Source organism: Eptatretus burgeri, chromosome 5 (assembly GCF_056783735.1).
Source record: "Eptatretus burgeri isolate ZD-2024b chromosome 5, Ebu_testis_v1, whole genome shotgun sequence".
Taxonomy (NCBI): Eukaryota; Metazoa; Chordata; class Myxini; order Myxiniformes; family Myxinidae; genus Eptatretus; species Eptatretus burgeri.
The window spans coordinates 57,292,576-57,320,075 of NC_140965.1; the positions used below are offsets into that span (position 1 = coordinate 57,292,576).

Genomic DNA, 27,500 nt, shown 5'->3' on the forward strand with positions numbered 1-27,500 from the left:
TTGTGGATTTACTTTCCTGCAAGTTCCATCATCGTAAGTACCTTGCAGTCAAGACGGCAAAGTTTGCCTTCATGAGCCACAGTGTCTCCTGGTGCCTGCAGGAAGTGAGGTCGAAAGGTCTTTTGCTGCACAGCATCACCTTCCTCCCCCGCCTCCCGAGAACGAGACCTCGGCCTGCTCAGCATGCGGGCACATACTTACTGTACGTTTCCTCCCATCTACTTCCATCACTCAGCAATGCCCAACACAAACTTCATATCAATACACCATTCTATGACAATCATCAGTATTGTTTTACATCATGCTTGGTGGAAACATAGCAATGAGATGGCTTGGTGAAGCAACGAGATACTTAGGGAAGCACAATACCTTCGTGCTGAAGACTGGTTTGGAAGACCCTGTGATGAACATCTGCGTCCTGTCACAGTCTGTACCATAAGGCGGCCTGTACAGCTGATGCGACCCTGTTCCCACAGTCAGTTAGTTTAGAAACTTAAAATAAAGTCATAATCACATTACAATAGTATTATAAATGGAAGCGAGAAAGAAACAGCGACATAATTTAAACCAGTGACACAACTGCATTATAACGACATGAGAGCACAAACTGTTCCACATCCTCTGGCCCAGGCTTATGGATATGATCTTACGATGTCTCACTAATTAATCTTAACTGAGCAAGCACTAAGTTCAGTCTCATACACACAGGTAATTATGGATCCTCAGTTGCAAAATAATGTTGAAAATCCTGATCTATCTCACCAAGGGTGGCACATTTATACCATTACAGAGATTAACTGCTCTCCTTGGGTGCTACTGATGCACTGCTGGGCAGTTATTGAGTCAGCTCTCAACAATTTCAGTGGAAAAGTTTTTCGTGCCATCAAACGGCATGTTGAATGGTGCAGAATAATTTATTTATGAAGGTTTTATTACATTTAGTGCTCTAGTTGTATTGTAACAAAAAATCACTGCAATGCAGTTTGATGAAGTAACTGATTTTTCATTGTTGGTTTGTCATAAACGTGCAAGTTATGAAGCATACAATGACGAGCTTATTAAAATAAGCAAATTTAAGCAAAGTCAAGTTAAACGAACTTTATGATCAGACAACTAGCAATCTCAAGACAATATTCCCCATCACACATGAATTAAGGACAAAATGACTAACGAGGAAAAAGAAGCATGATAAAGAGAAATTAGAAAAAAAACAAAAAGCAATAGCCCAAAGCAACAGAAGACAAAGCAACACGAGGGATCCAAACAACCCTACCCTGTATTATATCAAATATAAGCATTTTCTCTGTTGTGGTACCAGGAGAGGCAGTAATAGCTTTGTTCATCCTGAGCAAAGTCAAAGGGTTGATGTTTTCTGCAAGAGTGAGGCTCATGGAAGAGCAATGTTAAATTGACGGTGAGGGTTTATTTTATGCTTTATCTTCAACAATGGTTCTCTGTCTCTGTCTCTGTCTCTGTCTCTCTCTATCCCCCACTCTCTCTCTCTCTCTCCCTCTCTCTCTCTTGATTAAAATATTTTGAATAAATTATATTTCCATTTCATTTTTAGCTCGCCTGTTCGAAGAACAGAGAGCTACAGCGATACTCCCGGCGTGAGCGTGAAAATGTTAAAGTTTTTGGTGCAAGTTATTTCCTTTCTAATGTTTTTATCTACCACACTATTTTTTTACTGATTACAATATACAAATACATATATTGCTTTAAAATTATTTGGATCAAACTTCACTGCAATGCTTTATAAAAAATATTATTAAACTAGTCTTTAAAAACGATAAATGTATAAACAGGCGAGCATTGGGTGGCTTTGACACCAACTCTTTGGTTATGAGTCTCGACACCACCAAACAAGTTGTTTGCAGTGCTGGATGCTTTTGACTCTCCTACTTTCAGTGGAATGTGTGCCATGCTACAAAAATAATGGAAGTACAAGAAGAATGGAATGTTGATTGGAATCACCGCACCCACCCCCCCCCCCCCCTCCAGAGGGTTTCTACAGGGGTGCACGCGGTCTACAAGTAACTAATCCAGGATCACTGTTCACCTCCACTCATTTGTTCCACTTTTTTCCACCTGTGGAACCAACTTCCACATTCTCTTTAATCTTATCCTTCCCTCAAGGTCTTCAAGCCAGAGGTTCACCACCATCTCAAATCATCCCCAATCCAAAACCATAATATTTTATACCCCCATTAAGCACCCCCTCTCCAATCCAAGCCTTCTTCCAAATTTTCAGTTTTTCCTTCCTGAGAGTTTGCTTCTGCCTTGATCTTGTCCACGTGGCACCTGCGTCCTCTCCTACCTCTCATTCTTACGCGCATCCCTTGTTTGCCCATCTCCGTCTATTTTGTCCCTTGACCCTGCTGTTGGTTTCCCCCCTCTCTTTCTGTTGTTCCTTTTGAACCGTTGCATCCAGATCCATTCTGTGTTTTAGCAATTTCACGAGCCTTGACTTTGTATCCAAAAAAATCCTAAAAACAAAAGGGTAACGGGTGCAACAACTAGGCACAACGAGCAAGGGGATAAGAACAGGAAAGGGAGAGAGGGGGAGGGAGAGGGAGAGGGAGAGGGAGAGGGAGAGGGAGAGGGAGAGGGAGAGGGAGAGGGAGAGGGAGAGAGAGAGAGAGAGAGAGAGAGAACAAAACACTGAAACCAGCAAGAGAAAGAGGGTTGAGTTAGGAAGGGTTAATGGATGCAATAAAGATTGTGGGTCACATTGGGGATAGCAAGATGTGGTGGTGCACTGCCTGCTTGAAGGGCTAGAAGAAAGAGGGAGACAGAACAACCTCTGAAAGGTGGTTGCACAGATGGGATAAGCAAGGAATAAAAGAGTTGATGTATGCAGTCATCCTGTGTTTTGGAAGTTTAACAAGGAGGGGTTACTGGAAGAAATCACAAATGCTGGAGTTGCTGGAGAAGGTTGGAGGACTGAGAGAGCAGAGGGAGCAATGTTGGAGAATAGACGGTTGAAAACAGAGAGACCACCAATCTGCCTGCCAAGTGAGAGCAACAGTTCTTGTGCTTGAGCCTCATCAAGGAAGATTCCAATAATTTGCAGAGCTGTAGATTCCATAGAACCATTGAGTGTGTTCAATTACCAAGTTTATTGTGGAGTGCTCACCAAGTGGCTTAAGCACTCAGGCAAGCACTCCATTCAAAACTGTTGATAAGGAACAGCTGGCTTGGTAAGTGCTTGGTAACTGACTACACCCTGGAGAGGCAATGTGATGCTGGGGAACCAGCCAATAGCAGAGAGCAGTACTCGACTAAGCACCACACATGAACATATGCTGCCTTGTAGACTGTGAGTAGCTCTGATTTTCCAAGGAGAATTATATTGATGCAGGATACCCAATTTACAACTGGCTTTGGAGGCCAGCTTTGCTGTGTGCTTGGTCCAGGAAAGGTCATGACTGATGGTGAGGCCAAGAAGTTCAAGTGACTCAACCTCTTTTAAACCACATTTTGTTTTTAAAATCAAAAATTATTTCCAAAAACAAGTAGAATTGATCAGCAACTACCTATGCTATCATAATAATGATAAACATTTCTTCCCATAGCTGTCTGGGTTGCGTCAGGGGCATCCACAACTTGCCCATGATGTTTGCATAAGATCATTGGATAGACTCCATTGAAAGTTGTTCCCATAGTTGCTCTCAGTTAGAGCAGGGATTTTAAATTTGCCAGCACAGAACTGCATAAGTTTTGAAATGCGTGATGGTTTTATCACCTACAAGCAAATGCTAGGAGACAAGATAGCGGGATTAAACAGCGCAATGAAGCTATCTGGATGATCAGGCAGCCTCCCTTAAGGGTGCACTTTTTGCCCCATTCCAGGGATTCCCTAATAAAAAAAAGTGTTGGTGCAAAAATCTCATTCACCTGCAGTAACGCTTGACCGGCATTCAATGGGGTGTCACATCGGCAGCAAAAAAAACAAGTCATACTCAATGTTACTCATTGCAAGTGAGTGTGATTGGAATAATGAAAAGTATAAAATACATGATGCCACATTTAACACCAGAAAGACAAGATTTGCAATTCAACAATTTCTACAAGTGAAACCAAGGCCACAGCAACTGCAATTTCATCGAATGAAAATAACTATCCAACTACAATGATTCCAAGGGTTTATTTTCAGCTATCAAGCAATGTATAAAGCATCTGGATGGAATCCAGATAAGCATTGGAAAAAAAAGTAAAAAGATGGAAAAAGAATTTTGGTGAACTTCTTAATAGGTCATCATCTTAATAGTAAAGATGTTTTTGCTGGACGAGAGACCTACCAACAAGCAAGGAAGTTGAGAATGCAATGAAGACAAATGTGAGGTCAGGTCCTGGACTTGATGGAGTTCCTTCTGAAATCTATCATTTTTGAAGCCTCGCACTCAAGAAACGACTTGTGCAAGTTAAATGGTCTTGTTGTGATGCAAAATAACAACTATACTCATTCAATGAGTTATATGTCAGAATAATGGAGATCACAGCGACTATGAAAGTAATTGTGAAATATTATTGTTGCCAGTTGAAGGCAAATCTGAGAAAGGATTCCCTCAAGCTAGTGGAATAAACTTGGAGAGAACATTTCACATGGAACGATGTCAGTGACCCTTATGTTGTCCTTCACTTTTCCAAGACCATTATTATAAGCTGATGCAGTGGACAGACCAAAAGTTTAGAATTTGTTAAATGACTCTGGCTGTCTGGAAATCTTTGTGAAAATCATGTGGGAATTATATTATATATGACAGGAAGTTTTCGTTGGAGGTATCACATCCAGCCCGTTTGATGTTTCCCATGGGGGTGAAGCAGGATTGCACTCTGACACTGACTCAATTTACACTTTTCCTCACAGATGTTTTGAGAACGATGTCGATTAATCGAATTTCTGAAGATCACCTTCAAACATCAGATCGGATGTTCTTCAACAAAGCCGAGCACTCTGAGAAAAGACCAAAGTGTGGGAAGTTTGTGTCCGAGAGCTACTTTTGCACATTACTCTGCTCCATTATGTCTGGTGTTGGCTTAATGGTTAAGGTGGCGAGCTTTGGATACCGGAATCCCAAGTTGAAATCCCACTCAGCTGTTGAATTAATACCAGGTGGGGTTAACTCGGCCTGTCATCCTTCTGAGGTCAGCAAAATGAGTGCCAGCTTTCTGGTATACTCTGTCGGAGTGGCGACCCGTCCACGATTGTTCCTAATAGCCAAGGAGACTGCTGAAGCGGCACCAACGCTCTGCACAGCGTATGGTCCCATTCTCCTCCGCTGCTCCATTAGCACATGCTTTTGGACCATTTTAGACCTTTTAGACCTTGTAAGACCCTTTAGAACTCCTACCCTTCAGACCCCTTGACCCTTCGATCATGAGACACTTATAAACCCTCAGTGATTCATCAATGTGTGTGCTGTCCTTTGTATGGAGGTTAAACCGGTCTCCTGTCTGCCAGTATTATTTGGTGAACAATAAAGATCACACGGTGTCCTTCACAAAGAGAAGGTGAGCTATCGCCGGCACCATAATCAAGTTCCAAATTCCTGCTCTATCTACTGCAAGGAAGGCAACGGCAAATCACACAGTATAGAAACTGCTTCGGCAGTACCGACACTGTAACAAAGGATGGTGCATCATAATGGGTATTGTCAATGTTTCAGGTCTCAAGACGAATAAGAACATTGTTCAAGTCACCTGAAGCAAACTTATTGTGGTGGTGAACGCCAGTCAATGATTAATTTTCCACTCCAGCATGGGATGGGGAATTTTGTTTAAGGGAAAATAAACATTGGGAAAAATCTTCCACCACAGTATCGGAAAACCTTCTCTTTAGCTCTGACAAAGCCGGTTAATGCCCGAAACATCAGCTTTTTCTCCTTGCTTCCCACGGCAGTTATCACACCTCGGTCAACGTCCTCGTGATTTCATCCATTTTTCTACCAGTCTGCTGACGCAGATTTACACGAGCCTTCACCGGAAAGACTAGTTCGTCATTCTTCAATCAGCCAGCTTGGTGCAAGTGGAAGAAATAAGAAATGTTCAAAGGGAACTCTTACATTAACATTGATGTGTGCTCATATTTTCAAACCCATTGTGATTCATAGCTTAGATTTCTTTGCACAAAGAAATATAAGGTAGAGATTATTTATTGAAGTGAAGGATTTAAAATCTCTTTATGGTAAAACATTTAATTGATTTGATAATCTATGCTTGCTTGGGGAATCATTTAATTTGTACTGAATGAAACAAGTGTTCAATGTTAAAATTAAGGAGCACATTTTTGTAAATGTGCTGTCTGTTCTCGATTTTGCATACATCCATATGAAATAGTTGAGCTTACATAAAGTAGATTTTTTGTTCCAATCGCTCATCGATCGGCGATATTCCAGGTGATTTGATCACAGCGAGAAGGTCATTTTGGGCATTGGGCCTCAGCCCATAATTCTTTCAGGATAATCAATTGTGGACCTCTCGGACCGTGCTGAGACAAAGCTCGCAATAACCACCTCCAAGGCCAGAGACATTGAAATTAGTTTAATACATTTTGAAGCACCTGGGTGAATGCATCACAAATACCACCAGTAGACGCAAGAGTGTAATGTTTTCTTTGGACTTTTGGATCACCATGCACTTTGGAAGTATCCTTCCTTCGACATTGGAATTTAAAAAATAATTTATTTGGGGGGAAAAAAAAAAATTTCTCAAATGAGTGACTTCTATAGTGAACATTCTGGAGATATTCTGAGCACTTTATGGCCACTTCTGCTACTTTTTCTGGGAATTTTTTTGTAGCGGGGTCATCTTTATTTTGTGCGTAGTCCAAAAAATAAAGGAATTGAAACCAAAAAAAAAAAAAATAAATAAATCGAAGGCAGCAAGAAAGGAATAGGAAGGACCAAGAGTCAAAATGACCAAAACAATCCAATCAAGTGATCAAGTGGTGGAGCTAGATGGTCCAAGCTGCTAACGTTTTCCCAAAACGGAAAAAGCAAATAAAGCATCGGAATTCCTCTGGATCTTCTGCAGTCGGATCTAAAGTAACATAATAGACTGAAAATAATGTGAGAAAATGTAAAATTAAGGTAAAAACGATCAAGATGGAAGGCCTGTCTACTGTCGTAATGCGCTCTCCCACGCGGAGCGGCACAACACAGTACACATTCACGTAAATCAATTGTGTCGACCCCCCCTCCTTCAGAACCCCGTCGGAGGTGGGGAAGGGTGGGGGGAAACCAAGTGGCTACAACCTTTTTCTTATGAGTTATGATGGACCCTTAGCCCCCCCTGGCAAGTTTGGTTGAGATTGGAAAACTAATGACCAAATTCATCGACCAAAGACAGACACCAATTTGTGTATTTTCACATGATGATGATGGGGCAATGAGACAAAGCCTCAATAGTTGTCAACTCAGTCTCTCAAGGTGTCGGTCCGCGTGTGCTATGGAGCGGTACACAACATGGACCAGTTGCAGTAGTGATGTAAACAATGTTCCCAAAAAGCATAGAATCTATTAATATGTGGGAAAATTATGTGCCCAGACTGGGAATCAAACCCAGCTGCTCTGGTGAACCATACCATTTTCGCACATAATTATGTCTGTTTCCCTGTTCATTTATACTTGCTAAGTAATTCACTGCTCATTCAAACTTTTCATAAAATGTACTAAATCAATTGCAAAAAAAACTGCTTAGTAATCCTTTGTGAGTGTACACATATTTTGTTTTTCGACCAACAAAGTAGGGGGCGGGGAGTGGGGACAGCCGATATTCTGTCCCCTTTTCTTCCAAAAAGTGGGGGGGGGATGACATGTCCCAACTCCACACCCACACCACTCCCCCCCCACCAATCTACAGCCAAGCTTTCACCTGAGGATTGGCTGCCATGATGGTGTAATTCCCATCATCATCCACTGTGATCTCAGAAATATGAAGTGTACAAGCACCATCTCCTTCTCGCAGTATCGTATAATGCTCTGACTTCTTAGACAATTGCACGCCATCTTTAAACCAGTAGATCTGCAAACAAAAGGAGGTATTAAAAGTTGTTTCAAGTTAATCACATGATGGGATTTTCCTCCAAAATATATTATATGTAAAAATAAAAAAATGAATGGCCAAATATGAGTTATCTTTTTTGTTACATTCACTAATAAATAAATAAATAAATAAATAAACTATTTGTATGTCATATTCACATTGGCTGTTCTTGCAGTAAATGGCTGCTGGCTTCACATGTTCATATTTGTTTGTTTTCACTTAATATTCAATGAATAGTGATGGCAGACCTTGGGCAGGGGTGTTCCTGACAGGCGACAGGACAGCGTCACAGGGCTCCCCTCGAAGGCTTTGTAGTGCTTCAACTTGCGGTCCAAATATGGTGCAATGCTCCTTCCCGTTGGAATGTCATCATGCTGCACATCATCGTCTGATTCATCGACTGGTGAACGCTCAAGGCGAAATTCAATCTCGTTCATCAGCCTTTGCTCAAAACTGGACACTTTATATTCCTTTGGTATGGTAGGGAGATGAGAATGTGTGGGAGTGAGGGTGGGGGTTGGTGGTCGCAGACATTCCATCATCATGACATAATTTCACATTTTCTACTGCTGCCTTTCTTACATCAGCATTGTCTATGATTCACCATTCTCAGGTTGATGATCGAGTATCTGTGACAGAGATATCCGGACATACGGTGTAATAATTTTTGTTTGTGCACAACGTCAAGGCTCGTGGAAGAGCTATAACAGAATGGATCAGGACGCCACAGAACAAGAGGAACAGCAAAAAGAGAGGGAGAAAACACCAACAGCAGGGCCGAGAGACAAAATAGATGGAGACTTGGATAAATAATGGATGCATGTAAGAATTAGGGGTAATGGAAAATGCAGTGGTGGACAAGATGAAGCAAACTCTCAGGAAGGAAAAACAGGAAATTTATGCGAGGTAGTAGGCGATGGTTTCATGGGGGTAGAAAAGATCATGGTTTTGGATGGGGGAGGGTGATCTGAGATGGCGATGAACAGCTGTACACAACTGTGTTGATGACCTGGAGAGAAGAATGCGGAAGTTGGTCACATGGGGAGGAAAAAAAGAGGAACAAATGAGTGGAGGTAAGCAGTAATTCTTAATTTTGTGAGTTTCACCAGAAGAGGGTTGATGGTGGACAGTATGTGCCCTGCAAATACCTGCAGATGGGTGGGGGAGAAGACAGAGAGACCACTGACCGTCCTGCCATGTTAAACTGATAGATCCATCGACTCAACTTCATTGCACGAGAATCAAATGATCTTCAAGGCCTTGATTCCCATGGAGTCAAGCTGAGCAAGGTGTGAGGCAGATGCGCCAGCCTGGAGGGAAGAACAGTACTCCATCAAGCTTGTGATCAATGTCTTGTTGGTAGATAAGAGTTCAGCTATGCCAAGAAAGGACCTTTCACAACAGAGGATTCAACTGAATTGACTCAGCTGATTTACATACGATTAGGTTCCTTTCCATTTGTATTAACCTTTGCGTCTGAATGTGAAGTGCAGTAGGTAAGGTCTTACAGGCAATGAATGAAGTTCCATCAAAAGATGGGTGAAAAAGAGGCTCCAAATAACTTCAGAGTAAGGATTACAGTGGAGGTGAATACAGTTTTACTATCCATCCAAAAATGACAGCCGTTTAGTGCACACAATCAGTGTCCATCAAGACAGTGTCTGAAATCTACCCACTAGACATCCATTGGGACCAAACTCTGTACAGAGCATTGGTGCTGCCGAAGCAGTCTCCTGGGCTATTGGGTACAATCCTGGATGGGTCATCACTCCAACCCAGGATACTTGAATGGCTCAATTATCCCAGCAACCTGGTACTTATTTCGCCAACCTTGGAAAGATGACAGGCAGAGTCAACCCCACCTGGTATTAATTCAACAGCAAAGCAGGATTTGAACCCAGGACCCTCATATCCCAAGCCCATCAACCTAACCATTATGCCAACAACAGGCCCACTATATATGTAAGAAAAATATCCACAACCAAACAAAACCTATTGGTCTCAAAAAAGCACCACATACAACAACAAATACCAACACACTGGATGCATCATGGTAAGGGGGAGAGAGACATGTGATGGTCACATCAATCATGAAAGCCCTCAGTGACAGACAGGATCAGTAAATCCACAACAATTGGCTAAGTGTAGGATAACACCACATTAAATATTCAGCTGCCATGTCACATACGAATTAACTATATTTTAAAAGTTAGGAGGCCAATGCTACGATGAGGGTTAAATTAAAATATAAGTTGATTTTTTAGTTCAACAGCAAAATAATAAATTCAGAGACTATAGATTAACTAACTCTGGTGGTCCACTGAAAGGCGGGTTCAGCACTGCTAAATCAGCATCACCACGAGCATTACACTGGGTGGTTTGTTTTTGCATTCTCAGTGGTGGTCAGGACAGAAATTTTGAATTTGGCCAGGGCGCCCACTGGGAAGGACAGCGAAGGATCTTTCACGTTCACCATCAAATGCTGGCAGATGAGATGCTCAGGTTAACGTCCATCTGAAGAACGTCACATACATTGATGCATCGCCCTACCTGCGAAACACCAGGATGACAGTTTATAGTTGTGTTGAGATGAGAACCTAGGCTATGCAGCTCAGGAGGAAGTGTGAATACCTCTAGGCTGACCACAGATAACACTTGGATTGTATTTACGAACTAGAATGGCACTTGGTAGAGCACATACCTCCCTCCGCCAGGCTGAACAGTTTACATTTTGTATCCCACTGTTAGGCCAGATCTAAATCCGGACATCAACCAAAATCAAATCAGCTTGTTCTTGTTGCCTAAACAACTCATCCAACTAGTTTTATCATAATCCGTCCACAACTTTTTGAAATATCATGCTATATACCGTTTTGGCCCCATCTCTCAATGGTAAAGAATCACTTATAAAAATAAAAACAATTCTCGTATCCAGATTCGGATCTTCACAAAAATAGAATCAACTCTTCCTTGTCATACACACAACATGTCCACCAAGTTTCCTCTGAATACAGTTTGAGATATCCTGCTCAAAGACAAACAAATAGACAGACGGAGGTGAAAACGCAACCTCCGTCCACCTTCGGTGGCGGAGGCAATCATAAATTTGAAGATGATAACCCCAAAATTAAACACGTACAACAAATTTGTATTCAAACCATGTGATTATGAAAGTAGTTGCTCATAAAAGCTTGAAATAATACAGGCAGTCTTGCTTTTTCAAAATTGTCTTTTGCAACTGATTAGAAAATATGTTTCAGCATTGGTGAAGTAATTATATTACATCGTGTGACATCATTTAGCTCATTTTTTTCTGTCAATTTCATCCCAGAGATGTAAAATGGTTTATAAATCAGGAGATTTGGTTGTTGGAATCAGTTTTGTGGAACACCCATCTTGTTACTTGCTTTCCGGCAAAATTGAGAAGAATGTTTATGGGCAATATGCTGATGAGACAATGAACCATTCAAGAGTAAATCAAATGCTGTAATGGCCTACTTGCCATTATAAAATGCCATCACAGTTCCTCTTTCAAAAGAATACCCGTATCAACACTAAAATTTGCTAGTAGCATTGTTCCGTTAATTTTGCACAAGATATCAATTTGATTTGCCCAAAAAATATCCAAAAACCAAACCACCCACGATGTTACACATACGTCTCGTCTCGAATGTCTTCAATTCCTCGGAGTTCAGGGTGCCCGTGACGGGTTGAGAATGCTTTCTTTGCTGAAAACAAACCGAAGACAGGTTTCCCCTTTGTTGCAGAGTGCTGTAGGTAAGGGTAGGAATTTGGAATTTGGCCAGAGTGCTGACACAGCATGGTCTACTCTTGCGAAATACACCATATGGGGTCTTTAACATCCACCGGTAAATTATACTATGTGGGACACAGTTTAACATCCCTCCCAAGGATGGTGCACTCATCGATGGTATAGGCTGCCAGTTTAAGTTAGGTTGAGATTGAACTTACATAAAGCAACTGAGCCAACTAAAAAAAAAATGCTATGTCTGCACTATCCCAGGAGCCCAATTATCAATCCATCCATCCCCTGGGACGATACTCCATGCAGAGCATTGGTGCTGACAAAGCAGTCTCCAGGGCAATTGGGCACAAACCTGGAAGGGTCACTACTCCAACACAGGATACCAACAAGCTGGTACTCATTTTGCTGACCTCAGAAGGTTGACAGGTAGTCAACCCCACCTGGTATTAATTCAACAGCAAAGTAGGATTTGAACTCAGGATTCTTGGATCCCAAGCCCACCACCCTAACCATTAAGACAACACCAGGAGGAGGAGGAGGAGATTGGGACCATACTTTGTGCAGAGCGTTGGTGCTGCTTAAGCAGTCTCCTTGGCTATTGGGCACAATCCTGGATGGGTCGCCACTCCGACACAGTATACCAGCATGCTGGCACTCATTTTGCCAACCTCGGAAGGATGACAGGCCAAGTTAACCCCACCTGGTATTAATTCAACAGCTGAGCAGGATCCTAGCATCCAAAGCCCACCACATTAACCATTAAGCCAACACCAGGCATACCTTAATTATATATACAGTAAAGCCTTTCTTCACCAGACGAGAGGGGAATTGGTATTTTTCGGACTTTGGGGTTTCCAGCTTACTGCAAGTAATACTAAATAAATAATACCTCTGTAACTTAATTCAGAAATTCAATGTGAAGTTTGTGGTTAACCCAGTGAGGAAGGCTGAGGTTGACTGGCATGGGACTTGGGCATGAAGACGTCAAAGATATTCAGCTCCTTCAACTTCTTCACAAACTGAAACACAATTACTTCACTTTCCATGCTTTGTATCACAACAATTGAGTCATATTCGAAGAGTCTGCCCACTTGAGTTTTGTCAGTAAAACTGCACACCACATGCAAGGCTTTCCTAACCTTGGAACTATGTTGTTGGCACATTTGGAGCTTCGCCTTGGCATATTTAACAACGCACACTATGGATTTCTCATGATATATCAGATGATTACGCCTTGCTCCAATTTCCTTAAAATGTCACGTTTTGTGGCCAAAGCGACGGATGTCTTCGGAATTCCTTAATGTAGGGTCGTAAACAGCTTTCTTTGCTTCCTTCAGCAAGTTCCTTTACATAGGTAAAGCACAGTAAACATAACATAGGCAAGAGTTCGATCCGTGGTGAACAGGATGACAATGTAACACCATTGCCCAAGGTCTGTCATTAAAACTGATGTGTGCTTAAGTGTGTTCTTCCACACTTACTCATTGGACACTTTATTCCCAGGCTTACTCTTGCCTCTGGCTCTCTGAAGTGTGGCGAAGTGAGGTTTTTGTGTAATATATATTAGTTGGTCCAACATTGGCTTCCAGGCGATGGAAACAATTGGCTTTGTGGATACTGAAGACATTCGCCAACGGCAGGTGTTCGGCGGCTGTAACTGCTAATGACAGAGCAGCGTTCACCCGATGATCAAATCAATGTTGTCCCAACATTGGCTTTCAATGTTGTCCCAACATCGCTGTGTCTGCTGGACTGAGTCAGGTCTGCTGCCCTGGAAGAAGGTACTGGAAGCATTGCCGTGGATAATTATTCCAGGACCAAATGCCAAAGTGAAAATTAAACTCATCAAAGATGAAAAAAATAGTCGAGTGGCACATTAGCAATAAGTCTGTGTTATCAGAGAATGAGTTGTAGATGATGTTATCATCATTAGTGCGATAATGCACTTCACTGTGGAACAGGAAATGGTTATGGAGGGTTATGCAGATCCAGATATTCCAGGGAGTCAATTTACATGAATACAAAGTTTTTCGTTTTATGCAAAGGTCTAGACTCATAGGAGGTGAGGAGCTGAATGGCAAAGGGCAGGTTCACAAACTACCATGGGGTAAGGGGAGGGGGTTATGGACATACTCAAGAAGGAGAGGAGGAATAACACAAAAACGAGTAACAATGGCTCAGAGAGGAACAGATTGGGAAATATTCAGAGTGTGAGTGTGAGTGTGAGTGTGTGTGTGAGAGAGGTAGAGAGAGAGAGAGAGAGAGAGAGAGAGAGAGAGAGAGAGAGAGAGAGAGAGAGAGAGAGAGAGAGAGAGAGAGAGAGAGAGAGAGAGAGAGAGAGAGAGAGAGAGAGAGAGAGAGAGAGAGAGAGAGAGAGAGAGAGAGAGAGAGAGAGAGAGAGAGAGAGAGAGAGAGAGAGAGAGAGAGAGAGAGAGAGAGAGAGAGAGAGAGAGAGAGAGAGAGAGAGAGAGAGAGAGAGAGAGAGAGAGAGAGAGAGAGAGAGAGAGAGAGAGAGAGAGAGAGAGAGAGAGAGAGAGAGAGAGAGAGAGAGAGAGAGAGAGAGAGAGAGAGAGAGAGAGAGAGGAAGACGCAGAGAGAGAGAGAGAGGAAGACGCAGAGAGAGAGAGGAAGACGCAGAGAGAGAGAGAGAGAGAGAGAGAGAGAGAGAGAGAGAGAGAGAGAGAGAGAGAGAGAGAGAGAGAGAGAGAGAGAGAGAGAGAGAGAGAGAGAGAGAGAGAGAGAGAGAGAGAGAGAGAGAGAGAGAGAGAGAGAGAGAGAGAGAGAGAGAGAGAGAGAGAGAGAGAGAGAGAGAGAGAGAGAGAGAGAGAGAGAGAGACGCAGAGAGAGAGAGAGAGAGAGACAGAGAGAGAGAGAGAGAGAGAGAGACAGAGAGAGAGAGAGAGAGAGAGAGAGAGAGAGACGCAGAGAGAGAGAGAGAGAGACGCAGAGAGAGAGAGAGAGAGAGAGACGCAGAGAGAGAGAGAGAGAGAGAGAGAGAGAGAGACGCAGAGAGAGAGAGAGAGAGAGGCAGAGAGAGAGAGAGAGAGAGAGAGAGAGAGAGAGAGAGAGAGAGAGAGAGAGAGAGAGAGAGAGAGAGAGAGAGAGAGAGAGAGAGAGAGAGAGAGAGAGAGAGAGAGAGAGAGAGAGAGAGAGAGAGAGAGAGAGAGAGAGAGAGAGAGAGAGAGACATCATGGATGTACATGGGTAAGTGTATGAAATAATGATGGGTAGCACATTTGAAAGACTGAATTAAGAAGGACAAGACAATGGACACAGAGAGACAATTACACAATTGGGAGAAGAAGGAGACAAATGAAACAAATGCAAGATGGCAATCAGCCTGGTTTTTGGGAGTGTGAGCAAAGAAGGGTTTCTGGAGGAACATGGCTTGGGGAAGGACAGTGGTAGAAGAGGAAAGGAGGAAGAAGTCCAGATGTAAGCATGGATAAAATAGAGCCCACAAACTTGTCGTCTGTAGGAGAGTGACAATCCTTCATAATCTGTGTCCGCCTTGAGTTTTCAATGGTGCTGAAGGCATTGAGAATGGAATTATTTGTGGAGAATAGAATGACTGATTAAAAAAGTAAAGACTCAATGAGGAGGGAATCAAAATCAAGTCTGTCATTAAAACCCAATTGCAAAAATAACATAATAGTAGTTCATGAAAGCAAAACGATGTTCCAATGTAGTGGAACTACATCATTGTTGTGCGTGTGTGTGTGTATGTGTGTGTGTGTGTGTGTGTATGTGAGTGTGAGTGTGTGTGTATGTGTGTGTGTGTGTGTGTGTGTATGTGTGTGCGTGAGTGTGTGTGTGTGTGTGTGTGTGTGTGTGTGTGTGTGTGTGTGTGTGTGTGTGTGTGTGTGTGTGTGATGTGTCTATGCAAGCCCCTCTATGAGCCTCAAATAGACTGTTACAAACAAAACGAAAGTACTCATAACAAAAGAAAGCTAATGTGCATACAAAGCATTGAGCTTCCCAGCATGCTGCAATGGAGAGCGAAGGAAGGGACAAGGTTGGATACCTGAGCCTCAGTCTCAGTCTCTCCGACCTCGTCATGCTGAAATACAGAGGCAGCACTGTGCGGTCCAAGCAGCCTGCGTGCCATCTTTTCCTCATAGGTCAGCCTCTGACGAATGGAAAGGGAACGTCTGGGTGACCTCTTACAGCTCCAATAGCCAAGGAGCAGCTGTGGCTACTGGCAAGCAGCGTCATACTTCCAGATTTCAAAGAAGGCTAGGAAGTCGTGCATTCCTATATTTTAGCTTTGCAATTTAATCCATTTTTGTTGAAAAGAAGTAGCACATTGCTTGTTGTGGATTTGCAGATTTATTTCTATGAAGGTGAAAGTTTTTATATCCAAGGAATTCAAACACTAAAATTACGTATGAATCGTATGAGACTGAAATCCCTTTGGAGTGAAATTATCTCAGTTTTTCTCCACAATTATTGAAAATTCACAATCATTGTGTGAGAATTGAACCTGTCTTTATTATATTTGTTATTTTATTGTATGAAATATGGTAAATGATTACAAGAGCTGGACATAACATTGCATAAAATGCAAATCTCCTTCCAAGGTATTCCCAAATTTATGAGGGTGTTTCAAGTTTAGATTTGGTGAAAGTTTGTAAAGTAGTTGTGGCAACATCTGGCAACTCCTGTTTGAAGTGACGTTACAGCTGCACGAAGCATTTTGGGTATTTTTATGATGGCACCGAACAGTGTATAAAAATGCAGTTTTGTCCAACGCAGTGTCTGGTGATTGAAAATCTCAAATGCACGATACGGTCATATCTGTCTTTTGCACAGAACTATACATGAGCGGTGCAAAATGTTTTTCGTTTTGTCAATGAGTGTGAATTTGTAATGAGTGATGAACAAGCTCTTGCAAGGATTACCAATAATGAACGGTTCATTTTGGGAAATCACCACATCTACGTACATGGCATTTCAGCAGAACCGAGTCCAGGTATTGGGAGTATGGAGTTCATTTGCATTTGAAATTCAATAAAGGAAGTGCCAAGGAGGCTCCAAAAGAACGCTCATTTCGATCATAAAGCAATTGAGATGAGAAGTGCTAAACATCCCACCATTCTTTCCCAACCCCACGCATTCTGGTTCACATACATCACTTGTGATTTCCAGCGATTCAGACACCCCAATGAGCAGCTGACTGGCATCAGCTTCCAAAAGTGACGAAGATGTGAAAGGGAATGTCTTGCAATGACAGCATACCCATAACAAAAATTTATATGATTCTGGCTTTCAGGCATTACTGCACTGATGTGTATTTGCCGAAATACCTTGCGGATGAGGGTTTTGTTAACTCCACTTTACTTTAAAATTTTGTCGAACGAAAGGTGCAGATTAATCATGAACCATCCTCATGACATGGAGAACAATCGAATTCTGTATTCCCTCTATGCTCGGCCAAAATTGTGACAATCACTGAAAGAAATAATGTACATGAATCTATAAATTATTTTAAGACATGCAAAACTAATAATTTCAGCTTCATTACCAGGTGACAAATCATTTCACAAGACTATTAGTTTATAAAAAAAAAAATTTAAATATGCTTTTCAACTTGTAAAAACAAACTTTGCATTTTGGATTAAGGACAAAATAGGAGACATCCTCCAAAAATGGGGAAAGAAAGCAAACCATGAAAATGCTGGCATTTATCAAAATTGGTCATGTCAATGGAACAACTGTTGTGCCTCAAATTTAGAAGCCTCCTTTGAAAGCTGGACCACCAATGCAATGGAGATTGGTGTGACAGTACATACCGAGTGTTTCAAAGCACAAAGCAAGCAATGTGGAAATAAAGCAGAAAACCTAAAATAAAAAAAAGAAAAGAATAAAGAAGCCATGCGAGCATTCCCAGATGTAGTCTTTCACAAGTCACCTACAAACACAAAATTTCTGCACAAATTGCCTGCTGCAGATCCATAATTAGCAATTTCGTGTTTTTGTTAAAACAATGCTCATTTATATATTTACATCAAGTATAGGTGAAATGTCTCATCTTATTACAACTATTTATTTCCCAACAAGGTTTCAATTCTAGTCCTGGAAAGATGAATCTTCATCGGAATCGACAAGTAATCTGAAAATATTAACAGCGACAAATATGACCGTGCAATGTAGCTTGGAGGTAACGATGACAACTGTACACACGGTGACCAGCATTGAGGTACACGTCATTAAAATGGTCGTGTCTGCTTCACGTTCTTCTTATTTTCTCCTTTTACTGTGCGTGGACGTTTCCGAACCGATCAGATAGTCATTCTCATATTGGAGTGAAGATAAGAATAATTGTTGGGGATATGAAGGGCATTTAAATGTTCTAAGAACATGATACAATAGTCCAAGACTTGCCAACTGTTTTTTTTTTTAACTTTTTAAATTTTATAGGGACTATAATGAGCAAGAACAAACATGTACATATACATGTCTTGCTATACTTTTTGGACTGTCTGAGCCTATTGTGAGGACAAGTTTGCAGAACTTCATGAATGACCCACATTAAAATTTGGAAACAAAGGTGATCAAGTAAACAATGTTGATCACGTTTCCTCTGCGCAGTTCCAACTTGATGCATTCACTGAATGTCCAGATCAGACAAATTGCTGTGGCTCAACATCGGCCAAAGAAAGCAGAAGGATGGAAAAATAGAACGAAACGACTGGAAAAATAACACATTGCCATAATAGGTAAGATTTTGCGGGGTCCAAAATAGATATCTAAATAGATACCGGTATGACAGTTAATACAATGGTGTGATGTCGACTTGTCTGCACACAACATCTGCATTATTATTCCACAACACAAACGAGGCTCTGGTGGTGTCAAATGTTGCATAGCTGAACAAACCAGGTCCAAAAACGCAGTGCTCCATCGCATGGAAGCTGGCCTTTAAAAGGAGAAGGCAGCAGGAGAGTTTGAGTGAGGTGTCGAGAGAAAAATGAGTAGCTAATAAAATATAATGGAATATGTGAGATTGGCCAAAAGTGGCAATGAAAGAAAGTGAACAAGCTGCGGTAAATCTTATCAAGCGTAATGTTCTGGCATTTAGCTTTCATCGAATGAACAAAGTGCATTCGATTGATGTTAATTTTTCTGAACCACTTTTCTGAACCTCGGCATGTGTCTTTTATGCCACGCATCAAAGGCAGTGAGGATTACTTAAAACCAGGCCGTGGCAGGATTGTCTCAGGAACTTGGTGTGCTCTACTCTCCGTTTATCATTTGTACACGAGATAAAATGAAAAATAAGATCCCATCACATGCTTCGGAGCCCACATGCAGGCAAACTGTTAATAATAAAGGATCGCACAGTTTGAATGGGATGCTTTACAGGATTCAAAATTGCCTTGGTCGAGGCAGAAACATTCCTTTCATGGTCGCATTAAGAATAGCTTCAACATACCAATCCATGAATGCTGGTCTCCTCTTACCGACTGCCCATTGTGTAAGATTTCATCCTTTAAGCGTAGCTTTTTCTCCAGGTCTTGCATGAGCGCGTCTTTGCTGTCCCGAATCTCGTCGTCACTGCAGATCTTTGGAGTCGCTTTTGCCTGTTTCTTCATGAAACTTTGCGCCGGACTGCAGAAACAATGGGCAATCAAGCCTTACTGTTATCCCTGACTCTTGCAGTGCCCATTTTATCAAAGGCTTACTTCCCTGAAGCACACAGACCCTTTATGGCCATATTTGACAACTCGGGTGTAATGGAAACACAACACGGCTCGCTCTGGTGACTTTCCACATGTGTAAACAAACGCAAACACAGTTTGAACGCAACCATCCATTATGATGATGTAAACACAAGAACAAACGGTTGAGATTCTATTGTTCGCTCAACAACTATCAAGAGCTTTCATCACAATTTATCTGAACAAACCTCAGACATTATTGGCATCAACTAGCAGTTACAAGCAATCCGTGCATGCCAAAACAAATGATAAATGTTACAATAGAGCTCACTATGTTTTTACAGTTATCACTGAATACAAATGTTTTATTACCAAAGAGTTGTTTCCATTTCTATTTCGAACACACTATTCTCCGGGAATTTATTCAGCTTTAGGAGCACCATATATGAGCATGTTCCGCACTCTCCATTTATATAATTTTTATGTAGCTTGTTAATGCGACATTTATACTGCACAATACCGTTGACATGTTTGGCAATCTGAAGTACGAGTTTGAATTGCGGTAAATGTCATAATACGTAACCACATTAAAACATCTACCGCAATTACATGTTCAACAAAACAGTGACTGCTGCATGGATTTTAACAATTCGTTTGAAGTTATGACTTGGTGAGAAGCAATTGGAATGACATGCATAAATATTTGCAGGATTTATTGAGTAAGGTACGAGGACAAAACAAACACCCACTCTAGCAAGCCAATCACTTCTCATCAGCTGATGGAACACCTCGGTCTGATGAGGGATTTATTGAACAAACCAAAGAATGAAAATTAGTCCATACAAAGGAAAAAACAATGAAATGTAATGGTAACACACCATGCGAAGACAGTTATTATTTCCCTGAAATAAGTATTGAAATGTAATTTAAAAAAAAAGAATCATCAAATCGTATTCAAAATGATACTAATGACAAATACTATATATATAGATAACTGTTATGATGACCTTTTGGGAAATTAATATCTTTCAGTTGTGGTTACATTGTTGAAAGGACATGAATTAATGACAAAGTCAGTACTGAACAAAAATGAAAGAATGCATCCTGGTAAAAACATCACAGGTAATCTAGAAGATCTCGTAGTTTCTTAAAGCGGTCACAAATGGAGTGTAATCAGGATGTTTATCATTGCAAGCTGCAAAATGCCATGTCGCAAGCAGAGCAAAAAAGAAACATTGAACAGTGTGCCTTTTTGGAATGCCTGAGGCCTTAGCTCACCATTTGCAGGTAATTACATATGTTACGGCTTCGAGAAAATGCTCAGGGAAAGCAAATGTATCCCCAGGACGAATGTCGAGGTCAAATGTGCTTCATCCCATCCATAATCTGCATGAGGAGCTCTGCAGCTTCATAAATCTCATAAAATCCCATGATTACTCCTAGGTATAAGGAGACTTGGACAAGTATGAAAATGCAGTTAAATACTATGGTTAGAACAGATCTCAAGTTGATTTGCCTTTTAAAACTTTGGTATTAAAGGGGGGGGGATGAACCACCCCCCCCCAAAAAAAATATCAAGAGCTTTATGCTCTGGCATAATAATAATAATAATAATAATAATAATAATAATAATAATAATAACAATAATACCATTAGTTTCATGCCATTAAGGCACATATGGGTGCTGAGGCAGTTTCATTAGCAAGGAGTACAGTCCTGGACAGGTTACCACTTTGACACAGCTTACCCCAAATGGTTATTACCCCAGTACACTGGTACTCAATTCACTAACCTTGGAAGAATGACAGGCTGAGTCACCCCATGTTGTGTTAATTCAACAGTGAAAAAAAAAAAACAGGGGCTCAAACTCAGGACCGTAAGGTCCCAAGCCAGCCACCTTAACCACTAACCAACACCAAGCTTGATGCTCTGGCATAGAAACACAAGGTTATTTGGATGCGCTTGTTTATGCAAAATGATCATCTTTTTTTTATATAATCACTTGTTTATTCTCGAGAACAACACATCAAAACGAAACTCACACAAAGTCAGCTAATCAAATACTTGCAATACACAATTCTTTAAACGAATGGTTTTTGGATGAAATAGATCGACAAAATAGCAGGAAAACTATAATCATTACCTGGGATGTTTAGATCCAGAATGCCTTTCAAAGCCCCAGTGGAAAACTCCATTCCTTTGCTACCAAATGGAGCACTTCATTTCCAACCAAGAGATTAGTGAAACCTCTCATTTTCCAGAAAAGCTTCAAAGCAATGGCCGTGAGAGCAACTTCGTCTTACCTGGCGTGGTAAAAATTTTGGTTCCGTGGAGCACGTTGTTCGTCTTGTGCAGGGCCTGTCCACTGAGGCAGTGTAGATGTAGTGGTGGTAGAGCAATCGCCTCTAAGCGAAGATGTCCATTCATTCAATGTAAGCTTTGCTCCAGCACACCCATCTTGGCTACTTACCAATAAACCAACAAGTACACTCCCCAATTCCGCCCAAATTCGGCATCTCTAATTCATGTTTATTTTTTAAATTTAAATCAGGAGAACTCCAAATCTGTGCTCAAAAATCTATAATGGTTTGAACATGCTCTTTGCTCTTGTTCTTACATCTTTGAAGCCTACTCATACCGAATGAGTGCAGTGGGCAACTATCAGTTACTAGTTATTATTTTAGATCATTTATAGCACTTCATTTTTAAAAAGAACATTTGTAATCAAGGTCAAACTGTTCTTCAGGATACTATCAAGGATTACTATACATTTCAAGCATGTGTGATATTGTGCCAGAGACTTACGTCGCCGGAGCATACATTGGCAGACCCATGGCATTAGTCGGAGGTAAACTTGGTAAAGATGGTAGAACAGAGCTGAGGAAGGCTGCTGGTGACTGCACAAATGGTGGTGGAGAGTTAGACTGGGTGAGTGATTTGCTGGTATGTTGATTAGGTGAAGATGTGCCAGATTGGTTGAACGATGTGAGTGGTGAACCAGTGGCTGCGAAAGCAGATGAGGCTGTTGATGCAACGATGTTTGTGTTGAGCCATAGTGAGCTTGAGGGTGTTAAACCTTGATGTGAAATTGTTGATGGTTGTGTTGGTACCGAACAGGAAATGGCTGCAGTTGTTTGTGGAGTGGCTTTAGTTTGGTAAGGTGGAGACACTTGACCCGAGTGTACTGGAGAGTTGTTGGGAGATGCAGATGCAGATGACAGGCTCTGTGACACAATGAAATGCTTAGGTCTTGTGTAGCTGAAACTTTGGCTCATGTTGTTGGCGGTTTGCGTGACAGCGAATGCCGGTGGGGCACAAGTATTACTTGCTGCTGTTTGTCGGATAGATACCAGTGGTGGAGGAGAAACCCAATGCTGTTGATGCTGTTGTTGCAAAACGTTCGCTTCTTGCTGCTCAAGAAGAACTTGGTTGTGAAGCTGTTGCAGCTGGAGTGGGTCTCTAGAGGAGACACACCGGCATAACTGCGGTATCAGCAAAATGCGTCAATAAAGCCAGAACTCCTTCACATCGTTTCCCAATCGCTTTCAGACATTCTGCATGCATAAGGTACAAGCATAATGCAATGCTCAAAGTGGGACAATGTGCACATCATTCACTCTGGTTATTCATTCTAGTTTCAATATACTTTGAGAATCATGCCCAATGTTGCTTTATCTACAACAAAGTGACAACAAATGTTGCAAAACACTCAGTCAAGGTCAAAGGCTTTGTATCAATAATTTTAATCACCAAGACTGGCGTTATAAAATATTTACAATGACATAGATATAGAGATGTGAAATTTGAGGTTGTATTTATAGACGATTCAGTGGTTCCACAAAACACTTCCTTTTTAGGGCAAAGCCACGTTTGCTTGCTTACTTCAAGTGAAGGAAATGTTTATGTGAGCGGTGTCAGAGATAGGTCATCATTGTTGAATATGAAAATACAAGGCAGTGTATGTGTTTAAAAAAAAAACAACCCAATAACATCAATGAACATATTCAGTCACACTCAGAGATTTATCATCGATAATACAGATGATGAATGAAATAAGTCTCAAACATAAGAAAAGCTCAAACCATTAGAATTAAAAACGCATTCACATTCGAGGCAAATTACTTGGGAAACTTGCTATGTCCTTTGATGAGAATACGTGCAAATACTACATCAAGTCAAACTATGATCTTGAAGAAAATTATGAAAAGTAAACAAGCTATCGTACAAGAGTAACAGCACGTCTCTTTTATGTTGAGAGAATTTCCTACAAGAGTGTCATTTGCATTATCAGGAAAATCATCAACAAACAGTACAAATAATTAGAGAACATTCTCATTGCTCAGTCTCAATGAATAAAGTCTCAGAATGACGAGGAACAGCACTCGGTAGAGTGCGTACCTCCACCAGGCTGAACAGTTCACGTTTTGTATGCCACTGATAGGTCGGATCTGAATCCGTACCTAAACCAAAATCGAATTGGGTTGCTCTTGTCACAAAACATCCACCTTGTTTTGTTATTACTCGTCCACAACTTTTTGAAATATAATGCTCCATATCATTTTTGGCCCCATATCTCAATGGTGAAAATTCACTTTTAAAATTCTAGTGTGGATCCAGATCCACACACAACACGAACATATGAATCCAGGTCTTCGCCAATGTCGAATCAATTCGTACTCGTCACAAATCCAACCCATTCACCAAGCTCTGTGCGAATCTGTCCATAACTTTTTGAAATATCATGCTTTACATGGTTTTGGGCCCTATCACCCAATGATAAAGAATCACAAAAGAAAAAAAACATTATAATATCCGGATACAGATCCGGATGTTCAGCAAAATCGAATCAATCAGTCCTTGACACACACGCAACCCATCCATCAAGTTTCGTCCGAATACGTGTGTAACTTTTTGAGATATCCTGCTCACAGACAGACAGACAGACAGACGGGTGAAAAAAAACCTCTGTGCACCTTCGGTGGTGAAGATAATTATGGAAGTTTTCAATGGGAATGAAAATCAGCTGTCAATGGGGTGGAAACCTGGGCCTGATGTAAACAACACTGTGGTAAAGAACATTAAGTATAAGTTATGAAAATGGATGTCGATAGAAAAAACACAAAATGGGCACAACACTGTCATAAAACTTCAATCCCATAATTAACGACCAAATTAGTCCAGCATTTAATTCTCAATTTTATAGACCATCCACCGAGAAGAGAGAATGGTTTTTAAAATTGGACGGTCTGTAAATTGATAATGATATTCTCTTCCCGATATTGGCTGCAGTACAATCCTCCTGGGAAGAAGGGAGCTGTAGCTCTGTTAACCTCATTCCTAATAGGGGGAGCATGGGCAACTGTTTAGGCAGAAGAACCTTTTTAGAATTTAAATTGTTCTCTGGTTTTTCCACAAAATGTTTTGTGTACCACAGACAGGTTAATGTGTGGCATATATATGCATATACATGTGTGGTTAATGTGTGGCCACCGGTACTGGTGGTCAGCAGGGTACCAGTGGAAATTGTGCTACTGCTGGGCGAAGGAGGAGACGGGGAAGGCGAGTCCGGAGGCAGTGCGAGAGGGGAAGAGTAGAAGTGTGGAGGTGAGAGTTGGAACTCTGAATGTTGGGACTATGACTGGCAAAGGGCGAGAGTTGGCTGATATGATGGAGAGAAGAAAGGTGGACATACTGTGTGTACAAGAGACCAAGTGGATGGGGAGTAAGGCGAGGAGCATCGGAGGTGGTTTTAAACTGTTCTACCATGGTGTGGATGGGAGGAGAAATGGTGTCGGGGTAATCCTGAAGGAAGATTATGTCAAAAGGGTATTGGAGGTGAGGAGAGTGTCTGACCGAGTGATGAGTGTGAAGTTGGAAATTGAAGGGTGATGATGAATGTCATCAGTGCATATGCCCCACATATGGGGTGTGAGATGGAGTATAAAGAAGATTTCTGGAGTGAGTTAGATGAAGTGGTGGAGAGTGTATCCAAGGATGAAAGAGTGGTGATTGGAGCAGATTTCAATGGGCATGTTGGGAAGGGAATAAAGAGGATGAGGAGGTGATGGGTAGGTACGGTCTCAACAAGAGAAATGTGGAAGGGCAAATGGTGGTAGAGTTTGCAAAAAGAATGGAAATGGCAGTGGTAAATACGTATTTCAAGAAGAAGGAGGAACACAGGGTGACATGCAAGAGTGGAGGAAAGTGCACACAGGTGGATTACATCTGAAGCAGGAGATGCAACCTGAAAGAGATTAGAGACTGTAAGGTGGTGGCAGGGGAGAGTGTAGCTCAACAACATCGATTGGTGGTCTGTAGGATGATTTTGGAGGTGAGGTTGAGGAAGAGAGTGAGGGCTGAACCAAGGACCAGATGGTGAAAGCTGAAGGAGGAAGACTATTGCGTGGAATTTAGGGAGGAGGTGAGACAGGTGTTGGATGGTGGTAAAGATGGGAGGGATGATTGGGCAACTACAGCAGAAGTGGTGAGGGAGATAGCTAGGAAGGTACTTGGTGTGACATCTGGACAGAGGAAGGAAGATAAGGAGACTTGGTGGTGGAACGAGGAAGTACAGGAAAGTATAAGGAAGAAGGGGTTGGTGAAAAAGAATTGGGATAGTCAGAGAGATGAAGAAAGTAGGCAGGAGTACAAGGAGTGGCGTCGAAAGGCAAAATGAGAGGTGGCAAAGGCCAAGGAAAAGGCATATGACGAGCTGTATGAGAAGTTGGATACAAAAGAAGGGGAAAAGATTTTATAACGATTGGCAAGACAGAGGGACCGATCTGGGAAGGATGTGCTGCAGGTTAGGATGATAAAGGACGCAAATGGGAATGTGCTGACGAGCGAGGAGAGTGTGTTGAGAAGGTGGATGGAGTACTTTGAGGAGCTGATGAATGAAGAAAATGAGAGAGAGAGAAGGTTGGAAGAGGTGGAGATAGTGAATCTGGAAGTGGGGTGGATCAATAAGGATAAAGTGAGGACTGCTCTGAAGAGGATGAAAAGTGGAAAGGCGGTTGGCCCAGATGGTATACCAGTGGAGGCATGGAAGTGCTTAGGAGAGATGGCAGTGGGGTTGTTAACCAGATTGTTTAATAAAGTCTTGGAAAGTGAGAGGATGCCTGAGGAGTGGAGAGAAAGTGTACTGGTTCCGATTTTCAAGAATAAGGGTGATGTGCAGAGCTGTGAAAATTACAGAGGGATAAAGTTGTTAAGCCACACCATGAAGTTGTGGGAAAGAGTAGTGGAAGCTCGGTTGAGAAGTGAAGCGACGATTTTTGAGCAGCAATATGGGTTTATGCCAGGAAAGAGCACCACTGATGTGATGTTTGCTTTGAGAATGTTGATGGAGAAGTATAGGGAAGGCCAGAAGGAGTTACATTGTCTGTTTCTGGATTAAGAGAAAGCTTATGATAGGGTGCCAAGAGAGGAGTTGTGGTATTGTATGAGGAAGTCGGGAGTGGTGGAGAAGTATGTGAGGATGGTGCAGGATATGTATGAGGACAGTGTGACAGCAGTGAGGTGTGCGGTCGGAATGACGGACCGGTTTAAGGTGAAAGTGGGATTGCACCAAGGATCGACTCTGAGCCCTTTCCTGTTTGCAATGGTGATGGACAGGTTGACGGACGAGATCAGACTGGAGTCACCATGGACTATGATACTCGTGAATGACATCATGATCTGTAGAGAGAGTAGGGAGCAGGCTGAGGCGAGCCTCGAGAGGTGGAGGTACGCACTGGAGAAAAGGGGAATGATAGTCAGGAGGAGTAAGACGGAGTACATGTGCTTAAATGAGAGGGAGGGTGGTGGTATGGTGCGGTTGCAAGGAGTTGAGGTGGGGAAGGTGGATGGGTTTAAAGTCTTGGGATCAACTGTCCAAAGTAACGGAGAGTGTGGTAGAGTAGTGAAAAAGAGAGTGCAGGCAGGATGGAGTGGGTGGAGAAGAGTTACGGGAGTGATTTTTGACAGAAGGGTAGCTGCAAGAGTGAAGGCGAAAGTATATAAGACGGTAGTGAGACCAGCTATGTTGT

The 27,500-nt window shown here is 41.8% G+C and overlaps 1 protein-coding gene across 7 annotated transcripts in view; it reads right to left on the reverse strand.

Annotated features, from left to right (window-relative positions):
- LOC147026493 (palladin-like) overlaps positions 1-27,500 on the reverse strand; it is a 264,027-nt gene that overhangs the window by 47,824 nt on the left and 188,703 nt on the right. For 3 of the 7 annotated variants that reach the window (XM_085881956.1, XM_085881960.1, XM_085881957.1), the window contains exons 11-18: positions 22,279-22,932; positions 21,777-21,878; positions 19,276-19,423; positions 15,837-15,941; positions 8,295-8,516; positions 7,876-8,025; positions 370-464; positions 42-174 (exon numbers count right to left, since the gene is read on the reverse strand). In XM_085881956.1, coding sequence (XP_085738082.1) covers positions 42-174; positions 370-464; positions 7,876-8,025; positions 8,295-8,516; positions 15,837-15,941; positions 19,276-19,423; positions 21,777-21,878; positions 22,279-22,932 — 1,609 coding nt within the window. The remainder of the gene's footprint in view (positions 1-41; positions 175-369; positions 465-7,875; positions 8,026-8,294; positions 8,517-15,836; positions 15,942-19,275; positions 19,424-21,776; positions 21,879-22,278; positions 22,933-27,500) is intronic. The other 4 variants (XM_085881959.1, XM_085881958.1, XM_085881962.1 and 1 more) reach the window with 4 other exon arrangements.